Source organism: Papio anubis, unplaced genomic scaffold, assembly GCF_008728515.1.
Source record: "Papio anubis isolate 15944 unplaced genomic scaffold, Panubis1.0 scaffold648, whole genome shotgun sequence".
NCBI lineage: Eukaryota > Metazoa > Chordata > Mammalia > Primates > Cercopithecidae > Papio > Papio anubis.
In genome coordinates this window covers 1-12,672 of record NW_022166703.1, presented here as the reverse complement: position 1 = coordinate 12,672, position 12,672 = coordinate 1, and the positions used below count along the sequence as shown (strand labels likewise).

The window sequence follows — 12,672 nt, the reverse complement described above, 5'->3', positions numbered from 1 at the left end:
TGTTAGCCAGGATGGTCTCGATCTCCTGACCTTGTGATCCGCCCTTCTCGGCCTCCCAAAGAGCTGGGATTACAGGCTTGAGCCACCGCGCCCGGCCTGGAAACGCAGTTTGACAAGAAGAAAGACGTTCCCGGCCAGGCGCGGTGGCTCACGCTTGTAATCCTCGCACTTTGGGAGGCCGAGGCAAGCCGATCACGAGGTTAGGAGTTCGAGACCAACCTGGCCAACACAGTGAAACCCCATCTCTACTAAAACTACAAAAATTATCTGGGCGTGGTGGCAGGCGCTTGTAATCCCAACTACTCAGGAGGCTGAGGCAAGGAGGCGGAGGTTGCAGTGAGCCGAGATCGCGCCATTGTACTCGAGCCTAGACGACAGAGCAAGACTCCGTCTCAAAAAAAAAAAAAAAAGTTCCCAGGTCCCAGAGCAGGACAGCACCGTCTCCCCGCCCCCGCCCCGCCCCCTCGCCCCGCCCCTCCCACTGCCCCGCCCCGGGCCCCACCCCCGCTCTCAACGCGGCCCCGCCCCCTCTCGCCGCGGCCCCGCCCCCGGCCCCCACCCACCTCCGAGCAGGTCGTCGCGACTCCGCTTTCGGGCCCCAGGTCTGTTCGCCCTGATTCCCCACCAGCGCCCCCTTCCTGGGCAAAGCCCCGCTGGGGCCCTCCTGGTGGGCACGAAGTGGTCCGGGACAGGGTGACCGGCCCCGCCCTTCCCTTTGCCCGCGGGCGTCGCAGTCCGGCAGGGCAGGATGAGCTCCCGGGCCGCCCCGCGGCTGCTGAGGCTCCAGCGACACCTAGGACCCCAGGAGGTTAGGGGCCCAGGCCTGGACCTGCAGGGCTCCTGTCCCCTCAGCTGCTTGCGGGGGGCTGAGCGTCGAGGGCCCAGGAATCGGGGCGCGGAGGACAGCCCAGTTCCGGGAGAACCACCCCAGGGGCTGGAACTGAGGGCCTGGGGGGAGATGGCCATTTCGTGGGGGCGTGGGTGTCCCCAGTGGGGCAGGGGAGCCAGAGGGATTGGTGGGGGAGGGTCGGGAGGCACAGGTCGCGCTGTTTACGTTTGGTGCCTTATCAGCTGACTAGGCAGTTCCAGTCACCCTTTGCCCCCTGTCCCCTGGGCAGCTGGGAGAACTTGTCCAGAGGGCTGTTTATGCCCCACAGCTGGTGTGGACACAGGATTGGGGTGGGTGGGCGGGCACAGGGCTCTGGAGGCTCACCCTGGTCTCCTTCTCCTGGCCCAGGGCAGCAGCATGGAGCCTACGGACAGCCCACTGACCACCCATGTGCTGGACACTGCCTCGGGGCTCCCAGCCACAGGCCTCTGTCTCCGCTTGTCCTGGCTGGAGGACCACAGCCAGCAGTGGATGGAGCTGAGGACAAGGTAGGAGAGAGGCCCTGGGAGGGGGAGTCCCGCCCTGAGACAGATGGCGGGGACTGAGGAGCCAGGCAGTGAGGCTGGAGGGCGGAGCTCACCGCTGCTGACTCTCCTCTCAGCCCGGGTTGGGGGTTAAGTTGGGAGCTCTCCCTTCTGCTTCTCTCAGCCCGTTTCCTCTGAAAATACAGGGATGAGGAGAGGAGCTGTTTCCTCCCTCCCTCCAGCCTCAGGCCCCTGTGACCCTGATGGGGCGGGAGTGAGTTTCTGCCTCTCCCTGGCAGCTGTGCCAGGGCGAGGGCGGGGGGTGGTGGTTAGGTGAGGCCTGAGGTGGAATCGAAGACCTCACTGTCACTGAGATCACGGGTAACCTTGTGACAGGCGGTACGCTGGACACTATTTCCACTCTTTTCATCTCCATACACCCTGTGGGCCAGCACCATAGTTACCCCTTCTACACACATGGGAAGACTGAGGCAGCAAGCCCAGGTACATGCTGGGATTCCCAGCCAGGCCTGAGGGGCAGTGTGTCCCTCAGCCTCCATGGGCTCTTGCCCACTGCCCCAGGCACAGGCTCTGCGGGGCACTTCCAGAGGCAGATGTCACCTACCCAGGCCTTATGGCCCCTGCATGAGAGGCAGGCCCCTCCCTTCCAGCCAGAAGGGCAGGGCTGGGCCCATAGGATCAGAGTCTGACTGTGCCGGTCCTCATTTGGTCCTTCACAAAAGCTGAGACGTGAGGGGTCCAGGTCTCACGTGAGAAATTAGGACGGCACTGTGTGGGCTGGGCGTCCATGGTGGGTCACAGGGACCCATTCCCCCCATGCACACACGCTAGGTTTTGTTTTGTTTTTGAGACAGTTTCTCTTGTTGTCCAGGCTAGAGTGAAATGGTGTGATCTCGGCTCACTGCAACCTCCGCCTCCCGGGTTCAAGAGATTCTCCTGTCTCAGCCTCCCAAGTAGCTGGGATTACAGGCACCCGCCACCACCCCCGGCTAATTTTTGTATTTTTAGTAGAGACAGGGTTTCACCATCTTGGCCAGACTGACCTTGAACTCCTGACCTCGTGATCCACCCGCCTTGGCCTCCCAAAGTGCTGGGATTACAGGTGTGAGCCACCTTGTTCGGGCCTGCTCCTTCTAATCACAGTAGAGGCGCGCGCTTTAAAGACCAGCTGGCAAGAACGATGTGAGGTTTTCAGGAGGTGACTATGGGCAAAGCCACAGTTGTTCAGAACCCTGATAAGGAACCAGGGCACGCAACACGGACGCTCCGTGGAGCTGGACAGGCCCATTCTGTGGGTGAGGGTTTGGCAGAAAGCCACACATTTTTCTTTTCCTTTTTTTTTCTTGAGACGGAGTCTCGCTCTGTCGCCCAGGCTGGAGTGCAGTGGGGCGATCTCGGCTCACTGCAAGCTCCACCTCCCGGGTTCACATCATTCTCCTGCCTCAGCCTCCCGAGTAGCTGGGACTACAGGCGCCCGCCGCCATGCCCAGCTAATTTTTTGTATTTTTGGTAGAGACGGGGTTTCACGGTGTTAGCCAGGATGGTCTCGATCTCCTGACCTCGTGATCCGCCCGCCTCGGCCTCCCGAAGTGCTGGGATTACAGGCGTGAGCCACCGTGCCCAGCCAACCACACACAATATTTTAAGTGAAAACCACAGGTTATAAAACAATAGTATAATCCACTTGATGAGTTATTTTAAGTTTGTAAACAAATATGCATAGAGATAATCTGGAAAAATATGTGCCGGCTGTAAAGTGGTTATTGCTCGCGGGATAAACTGTGGGAGACTTTTTCCCTTTTTGCTTCTCTGTGTTGTGATTTCCTAAAGACAGGGCAGTGGTGTCCCTGGACTGCTCTGCAACTGCAGGCCCTAACAGCCCCACTGTGTCTGCTCACCCAAGTCTGACAGGTGGCAGGGCAGTGTCTGAGGCCCACTGGGGTACAGACGCAGGAAAGCTGGGGTGGGGGCTTCTCATCCCCATCTCTGCAGCCTCATCCTCTCCCCAGCTACACAGACCCAGATGGCCGCTGCCCTGGACTCCTGATGCCGGACCAGATGAAGGCAGGCACCTACAAGCTCACCTTCGACACTGAGGGCTACTGGAGGAAGAGGGGGCAGGAAAGCTTCTACCCATACGTGGAGGTGAGAGCCCCGGTGGGCTGGAGGGCCTGAGGCCCATGACTCACTGGGATCTGCAGGCCAGGTCCTGCTGGCCGGGCATCATTTAGACAGTGGGCAGACTGGTCCCGGGAGGTGGCAGGTAGATGAGCTCACTTGCTTTGAGCTCCCAAAAGAAAGGTGTCCAGGCAGCAATAGACTCTATGAGGACACACCCATCGCTGACCTGCTCAGGGTCAGGCTTTGTGGGGAGGCTGGGCCACTCATCCCCTCTTTGTTGACACAGGTTTTCATCTGAGCCAACTCCAGCTCTCTGGGCCTAACCTCACTGCCTCACCCCACACTGGAGCCGCCACAGAAGCACCTGACTTATTGGGCTGCAGCTTCTGTGGAGTGTCCCTCTGGTGCAGACCCTCAGTCTGGGCTGCTGAATTCTCCCAGGTGTGTTGGGGCCAGACAGGTGGTTTGCTGCCATCCCCTTATGCTCTCTCCTGGCCCTCTCTCCGTCTCAGGTTGTGTTCACCATCACCAGCAACGCCCAGAAGTTCCACGTGCCCCTGCTGCTGAGCCCCTGGTCCTACACCACCTATCGAGGGAGCTAGAGCGAAGACTGGCAGCAGGAGGCTGCCTGCCCTTTCCCGCACGCTGGCTGCACCCACCCAGCCGTCAACAGAGTGGGCTTCATGCTCATCGGGGAGCACTGGTGTCACCAATTCCTGGGGAAGTCCTGGCCCCCTGGAGAATCCCACTGGGCGGCTGTGACTCAGGTGTCAATAAAGTCAGTGCCAGCACCTGCAAAGCTGTCCACTTGATGGGACAACAGTGGCATGAAGACAGGCAGCACAGTGCAGCACTGCCCCAGCCCCCAGGTGAGTGCGGGGCACTCTGAGAAGGTGCTGCTGACTGTGGTTGGAGGTGAGACCAGGCAGTAGGCCTGGACACAGCCTGGACATGCACCCAGGGAAGGAAGCGACAGGGACACCACGGGTGAGGGTCCTGCAGCTGGTTCTCCTCCACAGAGCCAGGAATGAGGATGGCAAGAACATGTGAAAAGCCTTCATTTGCTGATGATAAAATCTAAAAAACTTGCTGTCCTTGGTGTGAAAGGGGTTGTCATCCAGAGTGTTCCTAGGCTGGCTGTCTGGGCTGTGGCCCCCCAGTGGGGCGGCTACGTGGGGGTGCCCACCAGTCCCGCGGGGCCCTGGCCCAGTGTCTGCCCGATCACAGCTGTTTCCAAGGGCTTGAAGCCCACGTTGTCCAGAGGGATCCCAAAGGCCAGCAGCTTTGCCTCGTACGTGCGCAGCAGGTCGTTATGGGCCTGTGGAGACAGGGCGGTGTGAGGGAGCTGAGGATCCCCAGGCTCAGGACCACCAGAGCTGAGTGCAGCTCCGTGGAGGGGCAACGTGAGCATCACGGTGTAGAAGGATAAAGCCAAAGGCTTATCAGTCATTTCCGGTGTGGGACACAGCACCAAGCACCTCCACTGCATTGGCTCAGGTAGCACGACAGGGAGAGGCTGTTCCTATTCCCGTTCCACAAATGAGGAGACAGAGGCAGAGGGCAGGGACACTCAGGGCAGAGCTGTGGTCTGGGAGGGCTCTGGGCCCTGGTTGGGGGTTTCCCACTCAGGTTCTTCACGCCCTCCCTGCCCCTGTTGAATGACGTCTGTTACCTTCCCTGGTGGGCACAGCACCTCTGACTCCCTGCCCAGTGGAAGCGGCTGACCAGGGAAGGGTCCAGGTCCCCCCCACACCCATCCCAGCAGAGATGTGGCCTAGACAACAGTGCTGTGCCCCAGACCACACAGAATCCAGATGCTCTCCGCTGGGGACAGTGACAGCTGCCTTGTCAAACGAGGTACAAAGTGGGAATGGGTGCGGTCCTCTGAGACCATCTGCATTTAGAACAGGCTGGGCACCGAGGGGGTGGCCCTGAGGGAGGGCAGGGCACATCCGTACCTTACAGACCCGGGCCAGCTCATACTGCAGGTCCTTGATGGTGCTGTTCTTCGATTCCAGAACATCCTGAGGAGAGAGAGGTGATGGAGTTTGAGACTTATCTTTTGGCTGAGGCAGTGGGGGTGGCCTGGGGGTTCCAGTGGGGGTCCTCAGAGATCCAGGGAATAGCAGCCCGGTTTGATGGATGCTTCCATCCACACAAGGTCGTCAGCAGAAAAAGGTCTCCAAGGGTGGAGAGAAAACAACAAGGAAGAAACAGAGAACTGGGAGCCTGTGCTCACACAACCTGCATCTCCATCAACAGTCCGAACCAGGCACAGCCGCTCACGCCTGTGATCCCAGCAGTTTGGGAGGCCAAGGAAGGCAGATGACTTGAGGTCAGGAGTTTGAGACCAGCCTGGCCAACATTGTGAAACCCCATCTCTACTAAAAATACAAAAAGTAGCCGGGCACAGTGGCTCGCGCCTGTGTAATCCCAGCTACTCGGGAGGCTGAGGCACCAGAATCGCTTGAACCTGGGAAACAGAGGTCGCAGTGAGGTGAGATTGAGCCACTGCACTCTAGTCTGGATGACAGAGCAAGACACCACCTCAAAAAAACCCCAAAAACGGTCCAGACACAGAAGAAATGCAGATGAGGCAAGGGCAGGCAGCGTGCAGCCACACCGTGGAGACGGGCCACTAAACACCATTCGCATATTGCTTACATTACATTTCTTAAGGCTTGTGAATGTACTATCTCATTTTTTTTTTGAGATGGAGTCTCGCCCTGTTGCCCAGGCTGGAGTGCAGTGGTGCAATCTAGGCTCGCTGCAACCTCCGCCTCCCAGATTCAAGGAATTCTCTGCCTCAGCCTCCCAAATAGCTGGGATTACAGGCACCTGCCACCATACCCAGCTAATTTTTGCATTTTTAGTAGAGACGGTTTCACCATCTTGGCCACGCTGGTCTTGAACTCCTGACCTTGTGATCTGCCCGCCTTGGCCTCCCAAAGTGCTGGGATTACAGGCGTGAGCCACCGCTCCCGGCCATCCCACTTTTTTGTAACAGAAACAAATAGTCTTCAGCAGCGTTGGCCCCACCCAGATGTGGGCAAGGGTTTCACCACGTGGTGAGGCAGGGGGCTTCTTGGGCTCCTGCCTGTGGGGCACTGCTGGGCCCAGCCTGGCTTTTGAGCCGTCTCTGCTGCCCACTGACACAGCACCCCCCTCACACCCCAACCTGCCCAGTCTGCAAACAGTGTCCCTGCGGGGGCCTCTGTCATTTCCCCAGAAGATTCCTCACTTAGAAGTCAAGGTAACAATGACCAGGAAAGAAGGAATTGACCCACATTTAGCTCCATCCTCACCCTGGTGCGTGGGCGCAGCTGCAACAACTCTCACAGGCCACGACTGCTCTCTTCACCCTCATTGCGGTGGCTTAGCAGCAGGCCGGGTGCAGCCCTCAGCCAGGAGCTGGAAACACACCTCCCCCGCCTCCCAGCAGTGACCCCTCACCTGCCTGTGCTCACAGGGCCCAGTGCTGAGCAGACCAGCAAAGATGAGTCTTCAGTCTGGGGGCCACAGTGCCTCTGGCCCAGGTGAGGCCCCTCCTGTCCAGCCTTACTACCTCAGGCCCTGAGAGCCAGGCCATCCCAGATGACCAGGGTCCCACAGGCACCACCACCCACTGGGCCAGGACCCATGGTTCCCCCGTGTGCGAACACCAAGTCACCTCGGCCCCTCCCAGCCCCACCTGTGGACTCAGCCTCCTGGTGGTTCTTAAACCCTCTGCCTGTCCCCACTGTGTGCTGGCCCCGCCCGGCCCCGCCAGCCCTGTGCTCCCCATCAGCAGCAGAGTGAGCTCTGATCTGGTTCCCCCTGCCCAGCCCTTCCATAGTTCCCAACTGGCCCGAAACTCAAAGGCACAGCTGACGGGCCTTTCAGAACCAGCCTTTTCAGCCCAGTCCTGCATCTGTCCAACACCTGGGTGCCCCCAGGGCAGCTCAGCGAGGGGCTCACTACTATGACTGTGCCACTGCACTCCAGCCTGGGCGACACAGCGAGACTCGCAGGAAAAAAAAAGAGATTAGGTGACTTGAATGAGGTTAACCCTTGGCCTGGTGTCAGCGATGAGCACATGGATTTGTGTTCAGCTGAACTGCATGTGGACCAAATCACCTTAAAAACGCCATCTGTGGCCTTGTGGCTCGAACCACCATCTTCCAGTAATTCGCCCAAATGACAAACACAAAGGGAAAGAGGAGAGGCACCCGATACACGTTCTCCGGCTTTTTAGAAAACAGAGTTGTTCCTCTGGCCACGTATATGCGAATCTGTAAGAAAGCTGATACTGCAGACATCAAGGGAATGGGTACTGTTCAAAAAGGAAGCCCCACAAGTGCTGCCATGGCTGAACTGGGGAGTCTGCAGTGTTCCCCAGCACGCTGCTGGCGTTGTTGTAAACAAACAAGGGCAAGATTCTTGCTGAGAGAATTAAGGTGTGTACTGAGAACACTGAGCACTCTAAGAGCCGAGACAGCTTCCTGAAACGGGTGAAGGAAAATGATCAGAAGAAGAAGAAAGCCAAAGAGAAAGGTACGTGGGTTCAACTGAAGCGCCAGCCTGCTCCACCCAGAGAAGCAGCTTTGTGAGAATCAACGGGAAGGAGCCCAAGCTGCTGGAACCTCTTCCCGATGAATTCATGGCATCATAGGTGTTAAAAAAACACAAGACCTCTGGACTATAAAATGTTTCTCTTCATTGAATAGAAGTGTGGCATCCTCTCCCCCAAAGAAATATTTAAAGCAAATTTTAATTGTGTCCTAATTCACTATGTAATGTCTTCACTACTCAAATGTAATGTATTTCTTGCTGAAAGACGTGAGGTAGCTTATTGTGCAACAAATTACTCAACTGGTTAGAAAATGGCCAGGTATCCAGGCGTGGTGGCTCACGCCTGTAATCCCAGCACTCTAGGAGGCCAAAGTGGGTGGATCACGGGGTGAGGAGTCTGAGATCCACCTGGCCAACATGGTGAAACCCCATCTCTACTAAAAAAAATACAGAAATTGCCAGGCGCAGTGGCTCACACCTGTAATTCTAGCACTTTGGGAGGCTGAGGTGGGCAGGCCATGAGGTCAGGAGTTTGAGACCAGCATGACCAACATGGTAAAACCCCGTCTCTACTAAAAATACAAAATTTGCCAGGCGTGGTGGTGCACGCCTGTAATCCCAGCTACTCAGGAGGCTGAGGCAGGAGAATCGTTTGAAGCCGGGACACGGAGGTTGCAGTGAGCCGAGATCACGCCACTGTACTCCAGCCTGGGCGACAGAGAGAGATTCCGTCTAAAAAAAATTAGCTGGGTGCTGTGGCGGGCACCTGTAATCCCACCTACTCAGGAGGCTGAGGCAGGAGAACTGCTTGAACCCAGAAGGCAGAGGTTGCAGTGAGCCGAGATCACGCCACTGCACTCCAGACTGGGTGACAGAGCAAGACTCCTGTCTCGGAAAAAAAAAAAAAGAGAGAGATTTCGGAAGAAAATGGCCAGGTATTATGTATGAACTATTTGTACTGGTTTAAATATAGTCCCTCTAAATCATCAAGGAAGAAATAAAATAATTTACAAAAAAAAAAAAAAAAGCCATCTGTGGCTCGGTACGGTGGCTCATGCCTGTAATCCTAGCACTTTGGGAGGCCGAGGCGGGCGAATCACTTGAGGTCAGGAGTTCAAGACCAGCTTAACCAACATGGTGAAATTCCGTCTCTACTAAAAATACAAAAATTAGCCGGGCGTGGTGGCACATGCCTGTAATCCCAGGTACTCAGGAGGCTGAGGCACAAGAACCACTGGAACCTGGGAGGGAGAGGCTGCAGTGAGCTAAGATCACGCCACTGCACTCCAGGCTGGGCAACAGAGCAACACTTAGTCTTGAAAACAAACAAACAAAAATGCCATCTGTGATAGTTCTCAGGATAAAAGATGCTTCCCCAGACAGTGAGGAAGCCTCAAGCCTATGTCCCAGGCATCTGTTTCACTGAAGGACGAGTCCAGCACAAAGACAGACGGGTACCCTGCGGCCCCGAAGGCTGCATCTCTGTGACAACCCAGCCTCCCTGTGCTGGGGCTGTTGGTAGAGGCTTCAAGACCAGCTGTTTCCAGCTCAGGGGCAGCAGCTGGGCCAGGGGCACATGTCATCCAACTTGGAGGGCCCCGAGGAAGCCACAGGCCTGGCCTCACCTGGCCAGGATTCCAGTGTCAGTCAAAGACCCTTTGCCCTGTATCCTGTTCCTTCTGTGACTTCTCCCAACGAGGTCCAGGGAACAGAGGCAAGGCCCAGGTCCACAAGCTGGACACAGGTAAGAGACCACCTGTGAGGCAGTTACAGGCTCCAGCCTCCTCCTGATCCTCCAGCTGATGCTGTTTCTCCCTGTGGGGGGCCCAGGCCTCATCTGCTTTCTTTACTGCCCTCGCCCATGCCCGGGACACCCTAGCAGAGCAGCACCATAAATAACTGTGACACAGAATGAGGGAATGTCTGGGCTCTGCTTAGACTTCATGTCCCCAGTACCTGCAAAGGTGGGGTCAGGCTCCCCAGGCTCCCACAGCCCTGCACTTACCGTATCCGTAACTGTCCATGTCCTAAACCAGCCCATCTCAGGGCCTCCCGGTACCATCTCTGTCCCAGGATGTGGTGCCCTGGGCTGAGAGCTCAGGAAGTACCGCCATCCTCCAGGCCTGTGTCTGGGTCTGTTACCACCAACAGACGAGCTCAGGCCCACAGAGATTCCAAGAGTGGCTTTTCCACTCCCAAGGCCATCCTCAGGCTGCACTCAGACGACTAGAGCCTTACGTGCTCAGATGAGCCAGACCCGAGAATTGGAGTGGGCAGAGGCTCAGAGGTTAGGAGTCACCATGAGGTCACACAGGGGCAAGGGAAGATCCAAGAGAGACTTGAGCAGAACTGTGAGAAGAGGCTGCCGGTGCAGACGGTGAGAGGCATCCATGCCTACGGCACCCCGCTCTGTTCTCAGGTCACAGGAAACCCATGAATGCCCCCTCCCCAGTGGTTAACCGAGGGGTCTCTGTGCCCGTCCGAGGGGGAACAGCACAGAACTGAAGACCCTTGCCACACGGAAGAGGCTGCCCACTGGGGCCAGGAGCCTGTCTAGGGCCTACCTCAAGCTTGTGGGACACCAGCGTCAGGGCTGCGGGGTCCAGGTTAGAGGCAGCCAGGACCTCGTTGAACTGCACCTCCTTCTTCTCCACAGCAGCGCTCAGAGCCTGTAGCTTGCGCTCTAGCACCAGGTTCTTGAAGCCTGTCTTCTGCTGCACCTCCTGGATGGCTGCAGTGAACTTCCGGTAGAGCTCATCCCGCTCCTGCTGCACCTGCAGGGACAGCCGCTGGGATGGGCGATGAGGCCCCTCACCTGGGGACATCTCGCTGGCAAGATGCTGCCTCCCACCTCTGCACCTGCCTGGAACACGCTGCTTCTATGGGAGGTGGCTTTCCAATAGCGCCCACTCCCATAGCACCGGGGTGTGGTCCACACTGCCTGCGCCCTGGCCCTCTGTATAGCCGCCACACAGTGGAAGGCAGGAGAAAAACGTCGGCACGAGCTCTCCTCTCAGGAAGGTGTCTCTGGAAGCCGTGAGTGTCCCGGCGAGAGCTGGAGCAGCCCCACCCTGAAAGCTGCTCCATGGGTGGCCGAGGCCGGTCCTGCCCGAGTGAGGGCTGTGGGCTCATGTGAGATGTGAGATCCAGGGCATCCAGCAGGCAGAGCTTGCAGGTGGAACCCCTTGGAGGATGTGCTCCCTTGGCCCGCCCCAGATCCTGGCATCACAGGACAGGTGCTGTCTGCCCCCACAAATGGCGGATCTGGAGCATGGCCTTGGAGCCAGCTGCCTGCCGGCCAGTAAGACTGTTCTTTTTTACCTCCTAATTCTTCTACTTATTAATTGCACATTCTAAAAAAAATCTAGACCTGGTTGAAGACTATAAAAAAGTGAACACCCTGAGCAGGGCGCAGTGGCTCACGCCTGCAATCCCAGCACTTCGGGAGGGTGAGGTGGGTGGATCACCTGAGGTCAGGAGTTCAAGACCAACCTGGCCAACATAGTAAAACCCCATCTCTATCAAAAATACCAAACATTAGCTGGGCATGGTGGCAGGCGCCTGTAATCCCAGCTACTCGGGAGGCTGAGGCAGGAGAATCGCTTGAGTCCAGGAGGTGGAGGTTGCAGTGAGCCAAGGTCACGCCACTGTACTCCAGCCTGAGCAACAAGAGCAAAACTCCATCTCAAAAAAAAAAAAAAAGTGAACACCCTTAACCCCAGTTCCCAGAGGCCACCCACCATTGTGAACACTTGGTGTGACCCCTTCCAGAATGTTCTCGATACAGGTAAAAACATTTATGACTGTTTGGAAGAAAACAGGATCATGCTAAAATACTGCAGCTTTTTTCAAAGCACGCCCTGTGATACCTGGAGCACCTCCAAGACAGCACCTGGCCCTGTATCCCTTCTAACTGCTGTTAGTTAGAATTCCCCAGATTTGGCCGGGCGCGGTGGCTCAAGCCTGTAATCCCAGCACTTTGGGAGGCTGAGATGGGCGGATCACGAGGTCAGGAGATCGAGACCATCCTGGCTAACGCAGTGAAACCCCGTCTCTACTAAAAAATACAAAAAACTAGCCGGGCGAGGTGGCGGGCGCCTGTAGTCCCAGCTACTCGGGAGGCTGAGGCAGGAGAATGGCGTAAACCCGGGAGGCGGAGCTTGCAGTGAGCTGAGATCCGGCCACTGCACTCTAGCCTGGGCTACAGAGCGAGACTCCGTCTCAAAAAAAAAAAAACAAAAAACCTTGAGATTTGGTCGTTCAAAGGGAAAATAGCAACAATGTTTTGAGGGGTTTATAGCACATGTGGAAATAAAAATAAAATGAGTGACAAGAAGAGCACAAAGGCTAGGAAGGAGAAGGGGTGGAAATATACTGTTGCAAGGTTCTTATGACAAACGTTAAATGACTTATTAATTGAAGACAGACGGCACTAAGTTCAAAATGTACACTGTAAACCCCAAAAGAACCTCCAAAAAAAATAAAATGAGGTATAGCTAATTAAACCAATAAAGGGGATAAAATAGAATCATATTGACTACAAATGGGCATGAGGGATCTTTTTGGGGTGACAGAAACATTCTAAAACTGGATTGTTGTGATCGTCGCACAATTTTGTAAATTTAC

At 56.4% G+C, this 12,672-nt stretch overlaps 1 protein-coding gene and 1 pseudogene across 1 annotated transcript; one reads left to right on the top strand and one right to left on the bottom strand.

Moving 5' to 3' along the window:
* The first annotated feature begins 618 nt into the window (after positions 1-618).
* Positions 619-4,585, top strand: LOC101024096 (annotated as a pseudogene).
* On the bottom strand, positions 3,035-11,538 carry LOC116273399 (dynein regulatory complex subunit 4-like). Its single transcript, XM_031662433.1, has 3 exons — positions 10,611-11,538; positions 5,454-5,519; positions 3,035-4,813 (listed from the first exon to the last, which is right to left on the bottom strand). The coding sequence occupies exons 1-3, from the start codon at positions 10,869-10,871 to the stop codon at positions 4,664-4,666; spliced, it is 477 nt and encodes a 158-aa protein (XP_031518293.1). The 5' UTR covers positions 10,872-11,538; the 3' UTR covers positions 3,035-4,663.
* Between the last annotated feature and the right edge of the window lie 1,134 nt (positions 11,539-12,672).